At 39.6% G+C, this 19,250-nt stretch overlaps 1 protein-coding gene across 5 annotated transcripts in view; it reads right to left on the bottom strand.

Moving 5' to 3' along the window:
* Positions 1–7,989: 7,989 nt before the first annotated feature.
* Positions 7,990–19,250, bottom strand: part of tiam1a (TIAM Rac1 associated GEF 1a) — a 123,607-nt gene continuing 112,346 nt past the window's right edge. For all 5 annotated transcript variants that reach the window (XM_088639602.1, XM_088639603.1, XM_088639604.1 and 2 more), the window contains 7 exons: positions 16,988–17,106; positions 15,452–15,560; positions 14,631–14,689; positions 14,260–14,362; positions 13,694–13,781; positions 11,848–12,020; positions 7,990–10,238 (listed from right to left, as the gene is read on the bottom strand). In XM_088639602.1, the coding sequence (XP_088495728.1) occupies positions 9,751–10,238; positions 11,848–12,020; positions 13,694–13,781; positions 14,260–14,362; positions 14,631–14,689; positions 15,452–15,560; positions 16,988–17,106 (1,139 nt within the window). In that variant the 3' untranslated portion in view covers positions 7,990–9,750. The remainder of the gene's footprint in view (positions 10,239–11,847; positions 12,021–13,693; positions 13,782–14,259; positions 14,363–14,630; positions 14,690–15,451; positions 15,561–16,987; positions 17,107–19,250) is intronic.

Consider the following 19,250-nt stretch of genomic DNA (forward strand, 5'->3'; position numbering starts at 1 on the left):
TGTTATTTGGTTCCTATTTACCTTTCAAAGGCTGAAGTTAATATATCACTCATTATCTTGACCTACATTACCACTGTTTCTTCAGCCACTGGGGATTTAAAATTACTTAAAGAACCTGTTGTACTACATCGCTCCCAGAAAATAATTGTTATTTAAACACTGTTATTTTGAATTTATCATAACAAACCTGAAATTGTGGCTTCTAGTTTACATAAATGTCTACAACTGTTCGATGCATGAGTAGTACTTGGTAATAATAATAATAATTGCTTACATTTATATAGTGCTTTTCTGGACACTACTCAAAGTGCTTTACAGGTAGTGGAGACCCTCCATCACTACCAATGTGCAGCATTCACCTGGATGATGTGACAGCAGCCATAGTGCGCCAGAACGCTCTCCACACACCAGCTATCAGTGGGGAGGAGTGATGAAGCCAATTCAAACATGATTATTAGGAGGCTATGGCTGGTAAAGGCCAATGGGAATTCAGCCAGGATGCCAGGGTGACACCCCTACTCTTTCTGAGAAATGCCCTGGGATTTTTAATAACCACACAGGACCAGGACTTCAGTCTTATATATCATCCAAAGGGCGGAGCCTTTTTATATTATAGTGTCCCTGTCATAATACTGGGGCATTAGGACACAAACATACCACAGGGTAAGCACCCACTACTGGCCCCACTAACACTGCTTCTAGCAGCAACCTTAGCTTTCCTGAAGGTCTCCCATCCAGGTACTAGCCAGGCTGACACTTGCTTTGCTTCAGTGGGCTGCCAATTGTGAGTTACAGAGTGATATGGCTGCTGGCATGGTAAAAAATGGTAGAATAATGTTAGATCCAAACTCATTCTCTTAAGTAACATTTCTTGACTTCTATAAGAGAATTTCATGCTTTAAATATAAGACTTCCATCTGAGTTTTCCAATAATGACACAGGTCCTGACTCTCTGTGGTCATTAAAAATCCCAGGGCACTTCTTGAAAAGAGTAGGGGTGTAACCCCTGGCCAAATTTCCCATTGGCCCTTACCAATCATGGCCTCCTAATAATCCCCCTCTATGAATTGGCTACATTACTCTGCTCTCCTCCCCACTGATAGCTGATGTGTGGTGAGCATTCTGGCGCACTATGGCTGCCGTCGCATCATCCAGGTGGATGCTGCACATTGGTGGTGGTGGAGGGGAGTCCCCATTACCTGTAAAGCGCTTTGAGTGGGGTGTCCAGAAAAGCGCTATATAAGTGTAAGCAATTATTATTATTATAATAACAATAGTGAGAGTGTCATATGATCTTTAAAGTTACCATTATATAGCCTGGAGTGTTAGTTTTCTCCACGTTCTATCATTCTGTTTAAACAGAATTACTTCTGTACATGAGATAAAGAACAGAAACTTGCAAATCAGCAGAGCCGGATAGACCAGGTCGAAACTTACCACTCCACCTTTTCAAGTGTAAACAGAGACTTAGTTAACCCTGAGGCCAACCTGATATGATACTCACACACCTCATAGCAGCTGTTGGCCAAAAATAATATAGAGAAATGAATAAAAGAATCCAGTCTCTTTATACAGACATTTTATTCTTGTTTTTGTAACATTTTGATTAATTTGATAGCCACGAGATTAATGACTTTATGAGACAAAAATGCATCAGGTCAATAATGAAAAACTTTGTTCTACAGTCATCGGAGTTTTGTGATTTTGTTTTTCCCCTTTTCACTTTTAATAGACATTTAAGTATCTACAGTAAGTCTGAAGCATATAATATACAAGTGGTTGCCAACAGGGAGTCTCCTGGGTGTCCTGAGATAAGGTGTCCTCATCTCCTGGGATAAGGATTCTCCTGAAAATAAAACAGCTAAATGTGGAAGTTCCTTGTTGTGAGCAATTGCTTAACAAAGAATTCCTACATTCAGAAAAGGTTAAAAAACCTCAGGCACAAAAAATATTGAATAGATTATATTTAACCCCAGAAATCGTTCTTTATGGTTTGTCTGATAAAAAATGTCTACAACAGATATGGTCTAGAATCCAATATGGTAAGTACCCTGAACATGGACTACTGTATGTGACCATATCAAAGCAAAGGAGTTGCATTTCCTTCTGTTTTAATCTCTGAAGCTTTCAAACCGGCCTTATGTAATTGTTTTGAAAGCAAGACCATGAAAGACAAACATCAGCTTAATACCAAAGTTAAAAAAATGAATCCACTTAAAACTGAATGAACATATAATACCCTGATTAATTCACTTTCCAATTTACTATAAATTGCATAACATAACTCTGAGTGTGGACTCAGGGTTATATATTGCATGGTAAGAATAAAAAATAAATATACATTTTCTGATAAAAAATGTTAATTCTCTACAAATCAAGCAGAGGTTTGCTTTGACTTTTAAAAAACATGAGGTACAATTGAAACAGTGTATTGTATGTTGGGATGGAAAATATGTGATAGATTTTTTCTTCCATTTTTTATCTAATTTAATATTATAAATATGTATAGCCCATTTCCAAATTTAAAAATAAGGCCAATATTGTTAATATTTCAGTTATGAGCCCCAGAAGAATAGAATTTGTCTTGTGTAGAACCCATCTGAAACACAGTTTATATAACTTGATCTGAAATGCCTGACCGAAACCTCAAAACTGGTAGAGCAGGTTTAGGACAAACAAAACATTCCTGACATTCAAAAGTGCTCAGAGATAGTTTAGACAATAGACAAACCTCATGACCTGTGGAAGAGCTGCCAAAGATGTACAAAAGTTTTATGACAGAATGCACTAGTTGTGGTACCATGTATACACACATATAAAACCATGTATTGCTGTTTCATTAAACAGAAAATAGTTAGATGTATTTATAATCATTTGTTGACCCTACACTTTAGTACCCATGAACGACATTTAGCAAACAGCAAGCGGTGAAGAAGGAGGCACATTAGACACATGTTTTATTCATTATTCATCAGTTATTTTGTGAGGTACCAGCAATTAAAACTGCTGTCACTGTGTTGAACTTTAGTGTTGCAAACAGATATAGATTAACGTGCTTCTTTTATTAAATGAGGCACCTGTACTGAAGAGTTCTGATCCTGGAGGGTGTGTCTGCAGGTTTTCTAGGTCTCTTTAAAGCAGCAGCACCTAAAGAGCTGAGAGAATCTGTTCAACAGGTCCCGTTAAGCCAGGAGCCAGCTGGGTTAGCTCATTTAGATCTGAGGTGGAATGCAAATCAGCACACATACCAGCCCTCCTGGACTAAGATTGGACATTCCTGGCTTAAACAGAGTCCACTGCCTGAACCATGGCTTTGCTTAATTCCATTCAAAATACAATAAAGGTTTTTCAGTTTCATTGAAACCCTAGCTGACCTCAAAAGCATCATCTGAAGAGTTTAAAATGATTTTTAAAGTGGTGTTGGCTGACCATTGAAAAAAATCACTGGTCTTTTCAAATTTTTGACAAAGGTCAGCTTTCCGTTTTTTACATATATGATTAAGAGATTATTTGTATGATGGTATTGTATTTATGTGTAAGGTTTTCCACACTTATATCAGAGCCTGTTTCAACTTCAGTGCTCCATCTGCTGTCAAGATGGAGTCAGTGCATTAGACTTTGATTCACCTGTACCTGCATAAAACACTGCAGCTTGATATGGAGTTCCATCCATCTGTTTTATAAGCACTTTATCCAATTCAGGGTAACCTAGGGTGGGGTAACGGGGGGGGAGCTTAGTCTGGTAAACAATGTGCATAAGGCAGGATACACCCTGGAACGCCAGCATACCACAGGGCAGACACAGAAGCAAACAGCCACACACATACTGTACTAGGGCCAGTTTTCACAGAAGCCAATTAACTTACCAGTATTTCTTTGGACTGTGGGAGGAAACTCAGTCAGTAAAATCAGGAAGCCATCCAAACTCTACCCAAGGAATTGGACCTGGGCTTGCAGATCTTGCCAGGCAGCAATGCTAACCACTGCATCACCGTGACAGTCTGTGATCTGGTGATATGACAAAAATATGAAAATATAAGAGTATTGCCTTTTTGTCAGCCCTAAGTATTTTGATGTATTGTAACACCATGCAGGAAATTCAAAAATGTAAAATCCTTATTTGTTGCAGCACTATATATATACACATGATAATGGGGATATGCAAAAGTTGCTGCTATGTTTAAAAATCACAACTATTAAGGCATTTAACACCCATTCACTGTCAGTGAGCTTCTCATAATGGAAGCACAGGGCACTGCATGAATAGAGAGGACAGGATGGGACACGTCTGTCAAAGAGAAAGAGGTCCTTTAAACTACCAATCAGACACAGTCAGTATGTCTTTAGGAAAACCTGTAAACTCCACACAGACAGCTGTGAGGCTGAAACTCTTAAGCATTCTGCCACCCATATGCTGAATAACTTATTAACAGAAAGATGAAGAAAGGTTGTCTCCTTCCATACCAGCCTTTCTGTTGCGTAATATGTGTTGACAGCATTCTCAGTTCATAGATAAGACAATAGTTATGGCTTCAAAATGCATCTAATCCTCCTCATCTGCAACACAAGAAGACACAGGCAATTTCAGCTGACTCTGACAGCAATTGATCCACCACTCTGTCACTGACTCTTTTGTTAGCAAGGTGGAGCAGATGTCAAAGCATAATTTAAACAGAGATGTTTCCAGCTTTATAACCATAAAACCCTCTTTATACATATTTTTATACTTATCGTAAACTAGATTTCAAACAACAGAGGCTGTTAGGTGGATTCTCTTTTGCTGGTAGAGTTGAGCTGGTTTGTGCTGGTTTCTGTGGATATAGGCCATCAAGTCTGAAGTTCCCAAAATGAGGCAGACATGAGGAGCTCCACAAGCGGTAAGGTAAGAGTGATAGGAACATTGTGCTAAAGACTTTAGATTAGATTAAAAGATTTAAAATGACTTACATTAGATGGCACAACAAAGCTATCAACGTAATCAATTTCAACATTTCAGTGACTGTGCAGAATGTGACTAGACTTGGAAAAAGGCCTAATATCAATTTATAGAAAGAGTACCATCTGATCCATTTTGTACAGGGACACTTCTCTATAGCCTCCTGACAGAGCAGTGACCTGTTTTTTGTTTTCTCTTGCTTACTCTCTGAGATTACAAACTATCTGCTGATTGTGAGACTAAGGAAGTACTTAAGACTTAACTTGTGCTAACCAGACTCCTCTCTCAGCTGTGGGGACAGGATACACTCCTACATTTCCAAGTGATTTTCTAATCCTCCAGGTGTTGATTGTCAATGCTCCTTTGTTATGGAATGCCCTTTCTCTGACTCTTTGAAAGACAAATTCTGTGACTCTCTTCAAATCTATGCTCAAAACTCACCTTTTTCCCTAGGGTCTATGTCTGATTGCCCTAGATTTTATTCTATGTTTTTGCTGAATCTTTTCTTTTACTTTTTTCTTTACTCACTATGTACAGCCTTTTTGGGTTTGGAAAGGCACTTTATACATAAATATTATTACCTGTAACACCACACAACACAAGCTGCATTTTCTCTAGCATCACTGAGTTCCACAGGCCAGCTCAATGTGTTTTTAATGATTTTCTAACACTCTTTGCAGGCTGAAGCCAAGACAAACTGAAACCCTTGCTCTCTTTGATGTTCTTATTAGTCTCTCAATTAGCCAGAGGTGTAGCTAATCCCAAGCAGAGCCTATTATTGCAATTCCTTTTCTTCACACAGAATTTCACTCTCTCTGATTGCTAATTATTTAGACCATCTGTGCCTCCTTTAGCAAGTTTTCCAGTTAACAGGTGATTTTTTCACAAAGCCACCTCTCACTACCTCACACCATACATTGAAACACATCAAAAAAGTCAAAGACATTGCACATATGGACAACTTTGTCTGATCTTACAAGGTGTGATTTAATACTATAAATTCCAATTAAAAACAACAGGTAAGAAAGATCACTTAAGCCAAATCAAAAAAGGAAATACACAACATCAATTAATGTTGTCCTTGCATTTTCCTCTGTGCATTAGCATCTGTATGTCTGCTGCTAAATTTGTGATTGTATATACAATAAACAGTAAGGACCGTTGCATGGAGATCCTAAATTTGGTGAAACATATCCTGCATTGTATGAGAGATGCATTTCAAATTAGTACCATTAACCAATACCAATGCAAACAACATCAAATACAGTGGTGGCATTTTCACTTGCAACAAAAGCCAACAGCCATATCACTAGCCACCTGTGAGCCTGCTCAGTACCTGGATGGGAGACTTCCTGGGAAAAACTAAGGTTGCTGCTGGAAGAGGTGTTAGTGGGGCAAGCAGGGGGTGCTCACCCTGCGGTCCATGTGGGTCCTAATTCCCCAGTATAGTGACTATACTGTAAACAGATGAGACATAAAAGCGAGGTCCTGACTCTCTGTGGTCAATAAAAATCCCAGGATATTTCTCGAAAAGAGTAGGGGTGTTACCCCGACGTCCTGGCAAAATTTCCCATTGGCCCGTACCAATCATGGCCCCTTATAATCCCCCTCTATGAATTGGCTTCATTACTCTGCTCTCCTCCCCACTGATAGCTGATGTGTGGTCAGCGTTCTGGCGCACATTGGTGGTGGTAGAGGGGAGTCCCCATTACCTGTAAAGATAAAGCGCTTTGAGTGGAGTGTCCAGAAAAGCGCTAAATAAGTGTAAGCAAATATTATTATAACACTGGGGGCCTTGGTTCAATTCTGGGTACTGTATGGAGCATGTTCTCCCCATGTTTGCATTGGATTATTCCCCCAGTCCAAAGATATACTGGTAGGATAACAGGCTTCTGAGAAACTTAGCTATAGTGTGTCTGTTCTGTGATGGAGTGGCGACCCATCCACAGGGTTTCCTGCCTTGCACTCGATTCTTGCTGAGATAGGCTCCACCTACCCTGCGACCCTGAACTACATGAAGCAGTTTGAAAATAGAAGGATGGATGAATGAGGACAGTTGAGAAAATGAAGAAAAAGGGGACACAGTTCCATGAAAAAAGTATTTACCCCCCCTTTCAGATTTTCTGAATTTCTGAGTAATTATGTTATTAGCTAGCTGTCCCTAGTTGTTCCTTTAATTGATTGAACCAGTGGGATATTCACCTTTTCACACAGGGATATTGGATGTTGTGTGATTTATGAAATAATTGAAACAATGACCACACTTTGGTATTATTTGTTCACTCAGACTGGCTTTGTAGATCACTAGGACCCACATGGAGCTCTGATATGATTCAGTGGCAAAAATATACCCAAAAAAACCCAGAAAATTTGAAAGGGAGTAAATACCTTTTCATGGAACTGAACGGGTATTTGCTTTCTAGAAAAATACAAGCCTTTCTAACTTTTCCAAAATGACCAAGTGTGAAGACTCAGGGTGTGATGCTCTGAGTTTTATTTTAGGTACAGATGACAATGGGGTTACATTATTTGGCCCCACAGAGAGCCTTCACAAAAAAAGATGAGATTCAGGTCACAAAATGCTGACATAGAACCAGAATGAAGAAATGGAGACCATTTGTGAAGACAAGGGACTATGAAATAATTTCAGGAAGGAATAGGGGACACAGGGGTGCTGAGCTGAGGCAGAAGGTGGGAAAAGTTGAGGGAGAAAGTCAGGTGCCAACACTGCACCATGGGGTGGGGCTCATCACCACCACCACCTGGTCTGCAATAGGGCCACTCGAAGCTGCAAGGACCGGAGTGTGGGTACAAGCGACAGTGAGGGTTGCTCACGAGAAGCCCAGACCAGTTGAGGACTGAGCTGCAGGCCGAAAACTGCAGTGTGCAGCATTTTTGTACTAAACCATTGTGTTAGAAACCATCAGTCTGGTTTGTAACCCACTAATGGGCCAACCACTCCAGATGCTGAATTATCACATGATTTGACAAGTACATTAAGACCCTGTGTCTCATGTACCAAAGTTTTACTTTTTTAAAAAGAAGACTTCATAACCAGGATATTACCTTGTCTTTATTTAGTTTTTTTTTTGACAGGCATTTACATCTTTTCAGAACAGTACTCCTAAAAACATAAAAAATAGACTTTTTAGCTTATAAAAAAAAGAAATATATTAAGAACCCCTTAGCTTGTCTTACAGAAGTGACATTACTTGTATGTACAGAAAGAAATGGCAGCATGCATCAGCAGGTTACTATCGAACAACACCCGAGTAGAAAAAAATACCCATGTGCTATGGAATATAGGTTATCTATATTGTACTGTTCATTCTTAAACAAGAGCTGCTATGTACACGTTACCTAAGGTGATTAAGCAAAAAAACATTGCAAATACAAAAATAAAGATATTAAAGAACTCACAGATGCAGGAGTAGCAGCTTTAAGAATGTAAAAAAGTCACCAGCACCTCTAAAATAACCAACATATACATACACATCACAGGAGGAATTTGTTGATGTCAGCGTTAAGAAAATTTTACAAAATGTCATCACACAACCAAATCAGTAGCTTTAGAACAATCCGTTCTTGGCATAATGGGGTTTATAAGAGATTTCTATATTGTCCACCTACAAGACTACCTCAGATAATCACTAAAACTTTTCTTGTATTAATATATATTGCAGGGAGTCAGCTATTCAATAAAAAACCTGGAACATTCCAAGGTTTTATTTTAAGTTTAAGTTAATTCAGTTTTTCAAAGTAATTAAAGGCTTCATCATACATATTAACACAGCCTTAGAGATTTGTTGTGCTTTGTGTATGTTACTCTGGATCATGATTTTCAAAAATGTACAGCAGTTGGTGACAGCAAGTGTAACTTTTATATCTGAGGGTAAGAAATGATTTGTATGTAGAATCTAAGAACTGCTTGCAAAAGATCTGAGGAAAAACTTGCGTTCATTACTGTGAATTAATAGAAAAGCTTTAAAACACAGCACTGCATTGATACCCTCTTTTGTTCTGTTTTCAATGTCGTTGTAGGGGTCACATGAAAATATTAATTCATTATATAAAACTTCAAGTAAAACAGGATTCATTTTTTAAAAAATCCCTTATCTTCAGTTAACAGGGCTCATTAATACTGGAGTGTGTGATGCCATTTGTAAACTGCACTTCAACACAACACTCAGGCTGCCTCAAGGAACAATGTGCAGAAGCTTAAATATTTAATCTCATTCTTAAATGAAAACAGAGCCAGATATGTAAAAACTTTCTCCTGGTGTGATCTGAAGGATGTTAAGCAAAATGAGTAGTTTATTGTGCTCTAAAACTCTGTGCGCAGCAGTCATACAATGAATGTACAAGTACAGTAATTTTGCCAGATATGCAACTGAAAATATTTTACATCATAAGTTACTCAGAACCCTCTGATAAACAGAATAAATAACAAAGCCCTTAGTATAATACATCTTCTGCAAGCCTCTTTTTTCCCCAAAAATACCCAGATTCCTCATCTGAAAATATAAATTTGGCAACAAAACGCAGTCCATGTGATGTAGCTGCCCAAGTCCATGTGCAAACCTTGCCCATCCAAAATACACAATTAGCAGATATGATTGTACAGTAAGTATCCTGCTCACAATAGCTTTAAATGGGTTTAAATACATGGGCAGTGGGTGACTTATGAGTCTGGAAACCAGTGTTGGAGTTTGGGTGAGGTTGAAGGGGGAGATGGGATGGATCAGGCTTTTTTAAAAAGAACCATTTAAAGCTTTGTGAGGTAGGTGCCACAAGTTGCTCAGAAAGGTCATAGTTCAAATGTCACCATTTCCACTGGCCACAAAGTCTTCCCTACGCACCCAAATCACCTCCTCACCACCACTTTCAATGGTCCCGTTTAGTCCAGACACGGCGCACTGTTTCTTGAGCTGGGCCATTTTTAGGGCGTGAGAACTCTCCGCGGCCTTCTGGGGAGCGTCCTCTGGCTCACCCTCGCTGTCACCATCACCGTCGAGCGACAGCTCCTTCACCGGGGCCTCCAAGTCCTGCTCCGTTGCTGGCCCTTTGACTGACTCGCAGTATTCGTCGTCGTCACTGAGGATGTCGGTCTCCTTCACGTCCTCTTGGTCCTCGTACCGGTGCAGGTCAAACTGCTCCTCTACCCAGCGGTCAGTGTCCGTGGCTGGGAGGGCCTGCGGGGAGAGGTCCCTGGCAGAGCTGCTGTTGAAAACCACATCCGTGTCTATAGTGAACCGGTTCCTCACGAGCTTCCGCCGCGCCAGGGTCCGGGTCGGAGCCGACACTGAGAAGCGAGATATATGATATAAGAGGTCAGGTTTATAACCCAATTAAAATGGAGTTTCATTCTTCAAAGGAGATACTAATATTTATGCACTTCCAGTGCTCATTTACATCCATCCATCCATCCATTTTCTAACCACTTTATCCAATTTAGGGTCACAGGGGGAACTAGAATCTATCCCAACGAGCAATGGGCATGAGGCAGGGCATACCATAGATGGGATGCCAGGGCACATACACGAGGCCAATATTTCCATAAGCCTACCAGTATGTTTTTGAACTGTGGGAGGGACCCTGACGAAACCCACACAAACATTGGAAGAACAGAATCTCCACACAGATTGCACACCAGGTCCAGAACTGAACACAGGAACACAGTGCTGCAAGGCAGCAATAATAACCACTGTGCCACCCCCACATAGACAACACCAGGTAAATATGACACAAGCTGCAGCAAAGGAAATTTCTCAAGCATTTTTGGTGTTCTGTCCTACTTCTAGGTCTTAAAGCAAGCACTTAACTGGTATATTCACTTAGAGGAGTCACTAAATTTCATTGTGATGGTCAAGTTTAAGGTAATAGTGTTTTTTATATCAATTAAAAACTCTTAATAATGTTTCTATTTTTATACCGTTGGTAACGCCCTGAGGGCTACTGTTCCCAGTAAAAAGTTAAAAGAAATTAATCTACAGAGAGAAAATTGAAGATGGGAAAATTACAAGTCCTAGGGAATCAGACACAGCTGAGAGGCACCTGCTCTGGGTAGAAGAAAGGCTGGATTTTTAGACCCAATAGCAGAGGACATTGCTAGGAACAATATGTAGACATTTTTTGGTCAAGAAATCCTTTAGGCGGAACTGGAACTGACAGAGGAATATGACTTGGTTGAAATGAAAACACAGACTGGACAAGGACCCAGTTTTTAGCTCAGTTATCTCACACAAGCTGTGATGTACTGCTAGAAAAGCAACCTACAGAAGATGCCCACAAGCACACTCCCCCCCCACCCCCCCAGTGGGTTACTTTCCTTTTTGCCGGATGTTAACCAATGTGACTTCAAGCTACAATTCCTCTGCATACTCGGCCCCTTGCATGGAGAAAGCATCCCTGGGACACGTTTATCGTTTGACATGCTGTGAACTCCACAGTGCCTTGTAGTGCAGGCTGGGGAAATGGGTCTTGTTTACAAGACTGAAAGCTTGTAGGCAAACAGTACATCCTGGGGGTTGCTCTTGCATAGCAAGCAGAGGATACCCTGCCTGACTCGAGCCCGCCTCAACTCTCGTTCAGGTCAGTCAGCTAAACTGGCCACATCTGGACGATACTCCATGTGGAGGTTGAATCCTAGCAAGGATCTTCACTGTTTGAAACCTTTAGGAACAGTTGCCCACACACCATCTACATTTTCAGTGTGTTGCCATCTGTTTCTGAAAGGTGTAAGTGTTCCAAGCATCCCACATGGCCAGTCAGGCATTCGGACTCCCATATGACATCCGACACTTCCCTGGTAAAAGGTTGAGTCAACTCTTTACCTCCACCAAAATCTCAATCAAATCTTTCTCATAGCACATTATTCTTCTAATGGATTTAAAAAGACTCAGAAATCATACCTGCTCTGTTCATTACAGGCCTTGCTCCTTTAAGGGCACACAAGCGTTTTCCTCCGAAAGGTACGTATTGCTGGTTTGGTGGCAAACTCTCTGTTTTGAGGAGCTGTCTACGCTGTTTGTCTCTCAGAATTGAGTGCAGTGTCTTCAAAAATTCCTTTTTGCTCTCTGGAGAACTAGAAGACATTAAAAGACTAGAAGTTCACATTAAAAGAACAAGCAACAACATTCCTGAAGAGTCAGACATACACAATTTCCAGACCATAAAAAATAAATTGGTCACTGCACATACTAAATTTACAAGAGCAAGATATGCATATTCCACAGTGTAAGGCAGCAACCTACTGTCACTTTCAGAACAAGTTTTTTCCAAAAGTATTACAAAACTAAAAGCATGCCAGAGGCTCCTGATGCATACAGAACTCCAGGCAGGGAATAATGTGAACAAAGCAGATAATCTCTGAATCCTCACAAACATATGGAAACAAACCAAAAATCGACTACGATACATATAAAATAAGGAGAGGCACAAAGTTTAACACTTTGAGTCAACTCAGGCATTACACCTGTATTATCTGCTCATTCTGTTCTGAATTCTTTAGAAAAGTGAACTCAAGCAGTTACATGCTTTCAGTCACATGCAATTTTGAAAGATATAACAAGGGTATTCAATAATTCATAAATGCCAGTGTTCTGTTATGCTGTCCACAGTGCAACATAATGGAGCCTAGTGTGTCCTGGATTTACTTCACCAACAGCTGCCAGTAGCAGTGAAAATGTGCCCCAGAAAGAGAGACAGACCTAGAAAGGCTATTAAGTAGAAAGACTAATGGCAGATGTTGACAGATACAGGCACTAACAAGCGATCACAGAGAGACTGATGTACATGCAAATAAAGCTATATATGCTGGGTTTCCAATGTAGTCAATCTGAGAGAGACAGACAAACAGACCTATGCACTGAGGGACAGGGGAGCAGTGTCCAGCAGCCTGCCACAGGCTGGGTGCCTGTGGGACTGGGGGTTGTCACCAATTTTTTTTTCTGTCCACCAGCTTGCATAATAGGCTGCTCTCTTTCTGCACTTGTAGCACAATTTAAGAAACATGTCTTACCAATAGGAATTTTCAACTCAAAACTATCATCAGAAAAAGGAAACTGGTGATTCTATAATCAAAAAATGACAAATGCACAAACTAAAACAACTGTACATAGATACCAACACAGGGAAGTACATCTTACAGAGGCAGCCATTTTTAAATCTGATTCACTGTTTTTATACATTTCCCACTGCAAGAGGAACTCTTTTATTTAGTCACTTTAAAGAATGTTTGATGTGAGGAAATACTGTAGGACTTTGAATTTGATCCAATTTGTTCAAAGCCATCCCTATTCTCAAATGACAAGTCTGTAGACCTCAACTGAACCTTTAACTTCTGCTGTTCTCTTGTGTACAATGGGGAAGTTAACTCTCAGATACTCGGAGCTCTTTTACCCTGAACATTTTAATTAAGATGCACCTATATTATTTAATGAACTTTTTACCAGTAATGAATAAAACTGGCTCCCTAGCTCTATAAATGGCTATTTAATATTTCCTCTTCCTTTTTGTCAATTAACATTCAGGGATAAAACCCAAATGGTTTCAAAAGCTGAGGAGACTAGAAAATAACATTATAGAACAAACAATTAACACGAGTGACTTTTCCATGGCCTCTGACTTCAATAAAATATAGATTGTAGGGTTGCTTTTAAATTTTTAAACAATAGGATGTCAGATCAGCAAAGCAGGTGAAAAAAAAATGGCTAAACTCTTGAAATCCCTTGTACGCATTACAGTGATAATTCTCACCTGCAGCAAAGATGGAAGGTTCTTTCTGGTCTGCCCTCGGATTCTGACTTCACATGAACAACCTCACACACTGTGGATCCCTCCGCATCTTTGGGCACAAAAGCAAAGTCACTACTTATAGCATCTCAGTTGCTGGACTAGCTAAAACAAATTCCTCTTTAATTTGAGCCTTCAATCTCATATAGCCTTGGTCAATCAGTTTGTAAATGGTGAAACTACATTCTTTCACATTAACAAATACATAAAAATAAAGTTAGGGCATTTCTTGCCCATGTACCCCTTTGATCAGTGGGAAGGAAAGCATCTAATAATAAAATCCTTAACAACATCAAACTATTCAATCAGTCATCACAAACAGAATTGTTTTTGTTGGCGTGTTGAGTGGTTATTTTCTTTCGTTAGGCTCCAGAACTCCTCGAGTTCAGAAAGTCAAGAACACATCAATCAGTTCCTTCTTAGGGAGTGCAAATGCTCACTCCCATTTAACCCCTTTCAGTTCTTCAGTGAAGTCCTTTGCTCCTGCTGGGAAAGCGTGAGAAGCAGAGGAAAGAAGAGGAAATGCACACCTGTGCTTGCCAAAGCGCGGACCTGAAGGGCGTCAGTGGAAATCATGTGGCGGAACCTGAAGGGGTCTCTTTCATCCGAGATGGAGGCCCTGTGAGATGTGCCCTGTGCCAGGAACAGAAAAAATTCAGCACGTTCACAATAGAGCAGCTCAGGAATTAATCTGGCTTATTACACAGCTCACAGGAGGATTTCGTATTTTAAGAATAATGACAGCTAAATAAAGCTTCTAGGTGAAGAGTAATCAGTTATTATCAAAAGACATTCCCCATGAATGTGTTGCTGTTTTTGAATAAACATGATATTTCACCCCTGTGACTTCCTGGCTTGAGTCCATTACATTTTTGTCGAGGTTCTGAAGAGCAGTACTTACTATTTTTTTCTTATGCTTGGAGCACTCTTTGTAAACGAACACGACGGCAGTTTTGAAGACTGCAAGAAAGGAAAAAAAGGTGGAAGGTTGACACCATGTCAACACTGCTTTTAACAGACATTCTAGCATTTAGACATTCAGACATTTAGCATTCTCTGGCATTAGCTATATACTGTATCTGTTTCAAAGAGTTTGTTACCGTTACTTTTACCGTCATGCTAATAAAATACACAGATAAGAACAGCTTGTAGAGATGACCTGACTATGCCATTTTCCTATACATGAAGCAATTACGTTACAGCAAAAGGAGTAGAGGGCAGAACCTATTGTAAATTGTGAATACTCCACTCTCAAACCTTTGTCTTCCCAAACATCTCAAGTCTCAGAACTGACATAGACAGTAATGAGGTATCCAGCAGGACAATATTTTCTACATTTTCAAGCGGTAGGAACAGGGAGTATGGGATTAAGATAACCCTACATACATTTATTTATAACAAGACTTCCCTGAATTTTTTTCCCTATAATTAGCATTAATGTACGCTTGCTTTTACCTGTAGGTAAATTGCATTAACTGACATTTCATTAGATATCACTTTTAACTGTTAGCTCCAAACATAAATTTGCATAAATATCTTCCTACTGTAGATAAAGTTAATTCCTATCACAATCAGAGAAAGGCCCAAGACCTTTTTAACCCCCTTTTAAGATAAAGCCTAGAGAGCAGGTTAAACATCTATCCTCAAAAAACCTCCAAGATTCTGGAAATAGTGCTGTCAAACAGCAGTTTTTATGAGAGATTAAGACTTTTCCCAACATACCAAATGCAGCAAGTTCTGGGTCCTTCTTCCATTTTCCTAAAGAAGCAGGGGGGTTGATCCAGACGACAGTGGTGTGGAGCAGTAGATCACCCATTGACAGATCAGCAACCTGCAACACAGACCCTTGTTATTTCAGTTTAATAAAAAGCCGCAGTGAGTCAGCTCCCCTGGGAGAGATTGACCAAGAACTGAAATTCTTTTACAGATTATTGCTGGGTGGGGGGAGGTAGCACAAAATATTATTTAGTGATACTTAACTGAAAGTTTAATTGAAAAGGCAAACAAAAAGGAAAGTTCTGAAAATCATCGCTGCTGTACATACAGTAGTATGTGGATGGATCTACTCAAAAGGAGGTTAATAAATATTTGCAATATCACATTAGAGCTTTTAAAATAGCAAATTATGAACTTGGTATCAGAATATTTCCTCACTAGTGGGAGTGCCACACACACACTTGGTTGGTTTATTTTTATGGAATAAACAGACAAAACTTAAAAACAAATAATTTTATGTCATAAAAACAAGTAAAAACAAAACTAAGAATATGGGGAAAAACTTTATTAATCTTGTGGCATTAGGATATTTACATATATTTTGTGTTTATTAATAGTAATAGAAGTAACGGAAGAACCTTCTTAGTACATATCTGTAAAAAAAAAATACCTGCCAGAATACAAAAAAGTTAATAATAGCCTATTTTCAGCAGTACGCCACAACAGTGCGAAGAGCCAAGTACTTGATAAGTGTTTTTTTTTTTCCCATTTAAGGATATTTAGGGTGAATGTGGTTTGTTAAAGAAACTTTCACCACCATTAATCTTTTCTGATCCTCCCACTTTTCTACCTCATTTAACACCCTTCCCCTAACCTAAAATAGTTCTACAGTCTGATTGGTCAAAGGCGAACAGAAGGAAAGCAGACTGGACACACAGTCATCTAGGCTCCCATTGGCTAGATTGGAAATTTTACTGCAAGACAAAAAGAGTTGTTACATGCTGGTCACAAGGTGACATTGCAATACAAGAACATTGCAAAACTGGCAGGTGGTGGTAAAAATGGATTAAAAAAGCCATCATTTAATTACAAAAAGGCAGAGCTCCTGAGCCGCCTGGTGAGGAAGTTTAACCATATGGTCCAGGCATCAAGCATCAATGCTTTGAGCCCATTCCATGTTGTTGTTCACATTGACTGTGTCTGGGATCCCCAATTGACACTCAGTTGATGAGCACCAACTGAGTGTCAACTGGGCATGGCTGAGAGGGTTTAAGAACTAGTCAGGAGATGCCAGGTGATTGCAAGCCAATAAGGCAAAGAGCTATGGTGCCAATAAACAAATGGCTCTAACAGCAGGGGGTGTTGGAATCATTTTAAGAAAATACTGCTCCTTTGACACATCCAGCTATAAAACATCTGATCAAATTACTAGCACCTGGGAGAAAGTTTAGCTTCTACTAAAATAAAACTTTTTTTTGTATTCAACACAAGCTCATGCAGATGTTTAATCCCTGGAGCAGACATGACTTAAAAAAAACTCACCTCTTTTTTCTCACCAGTCTGTTCAGCAATCAGCTGGTCAAAAACGGTACCATATTCTTCGTGGATCTTCTGCATTTCATTAATGTGGCTTGCAACTTTGTTCATGGCTTTCATTGCAACTAAAGGTAGTAAAGAGAAGGACAGACATCACATCTATTTGTATCTATGTGCGGAACTTTAGCTTCAATTCCTTGAGCTGTAATACATCATTGAGGTGACAATACCATTGTGCTGAATTCTAAACAGGGGTAATTAGTTCACAAAAAACTGGCAGCACAGTATATATTGTAAATTTGTCTCCTGTAAAGATAGAATCATCCCCTCTCGCACCAGCACTGTGTTAGGAAAACTAGGGGTTCACTTGTTTCACAAGCACCTATTCTTATTCATTCTTTATACACCATGCCTAAAACAACAAATTGAAATGTTACATATAAAACATTTTAGTTATCTGGCAAGAAAGGACTGCTTTCAATTAAACGAGGATATAAGAACTTGTAATTCCAGTACTTATATTGGGGGTTCACAAACCTATTTTCAGCACTGTAAAAAAGTCACGTGGAAAGTGTAACAGAAATACAGCTCTCACAAAGGAGACCTCTTGATATTTATAATTCAGCTTAACCTTTTTCACCCTTGTATTAGGGTGAAAATGCAGCTTCCATTCTGAAGTACATGGGATTGTAAAAGTTCCCTGCCTGGACTGTGTCCTTGCCTTTTACACATGTTAACAGATCAATCCATTATTCTCTTGTCAGAGGACAGTTTCAACAGCTCCTAATTCTGGTTTATCAATCAGCTTTCACTCACACTGGAATACTTTTGTACTGACAATTAATGAGTGGAATGATAAGTTTACATACCAAAATTAAGGTATTCAATTCTTATAAAGAAACAAAGGAAAGGACATGAGCAGAAGACCATTGTATGTTCATACAAGTGTTCAAACAACAAGATCCAGCAAGAACAGGACTTTTTTTCAGAAAAGCCTCCTGCTACAATTCTGCCTCAGAAGAAACTTACAACCCGATAGTGGGAATAAAGCTACGCTCTGCTGCCTCTGAGCCAATTTTCTTGGCAAAGCTTCCAACACATCAAAAGTAGTTTTGTATCTCTAGATGTTAATGGTACATGCTGGATATCAACGATTTGCAAGCTCATCGTCTTAGTCACCCAGAAAAAAGCTGAAGAACAACTCTTACAGCCCTGCAAAGCAATGAGGAAGGACAACTGGAGTGGGAGTAGGGTTAGGGGGGGAAATGACCTTTTCAAATGATTTCAAAATCCTCAGACGACGCTCTGAACAACCAGCACAGTTTTCACTTTAATGAAAGCATTCACAGAAAAGTTTAAAAGGGAAATATTAGATCTCCTGCTTTATGTGAATATGTATTCAGCTACCAAGATTCATTGCTATTTGAGCCTATTATCTTCTGGTAAATAGCAAAGAGAGGTGAACTACACCTACCCATAGTCATAGCACCAATTCAACAAAACACTATATTTGAGTGTGAATTCCTGGATTTGCAACTTTAATAGCATCTAAACATATCAGCTCTTATGAACACAGACAATGGAGTGAATAATCTTTGTAAAAGGCATTTATATAAACAAGGACATACAGAAAAGACCATCTTTTTGGAAGAGGTGTTAGTGGGGCCAGCAGGGGGCGCTCACCCTGTGGTCCATGTGGGTCCTAATGCCCCAGTATAGTGATGGGGACACTATACTGTAAACAGGCGCCGTCTTTCGGATGAGATGTAAAACTGAGGTCCTGACTCTCTGTGGTCATTAAAAATCCCAGGGCGCTTCTCGAAAAGAGTAGGGGTGTAACCCCGGTGTCCTGGCCAAATTTCCAATTGGCCCTTACCAATCATGGCTTCCTAATACTCCCCCTCTATGAATTGGCTACATTACTCTGCTCTCCTCCCCACTGATAGCTGATGTGTGGTGAGCGTTCTGGCGCACTATGGCTGCCGTCGCATCATCCAGGTGGATGCTACACATTGGTGGAGGTGGAGGAGAGTCCTCATTACCTGTAAAGCGCTTTGAGTGGAGTGTCCAGAAAAGCGCTATATAAGTGTAAGCAATTATTATTATTATTATTATTATTATTATTATTATCTTACATGTCTTACAAAAAATGGCAAAGTCAAACAGTGTAAAACAGTTTCCTAAGTGGACATTAGATCAAAGACTGTGTGTGAATGAAATGCACAAAATATGACAAATCTTTTAAATAGTTTCTTGGAAACCGGAGACC

Source organism: Lepisosteus platostomus, chromosome 7, assembly GCF_059453375.1.
Source record: "Lepisosteus platostomus isolate fLepPlt1 chromosome 7, fLepPlt1.hap1, whole genome shotgun sequence".
Taxonomy (NCBI): Eukaryota; Metazoa; Chordata; class Actinopteri; order Semionotiformes; family Lepisosteidae; genus Lepisosteus; species Lepisosteus platostomus.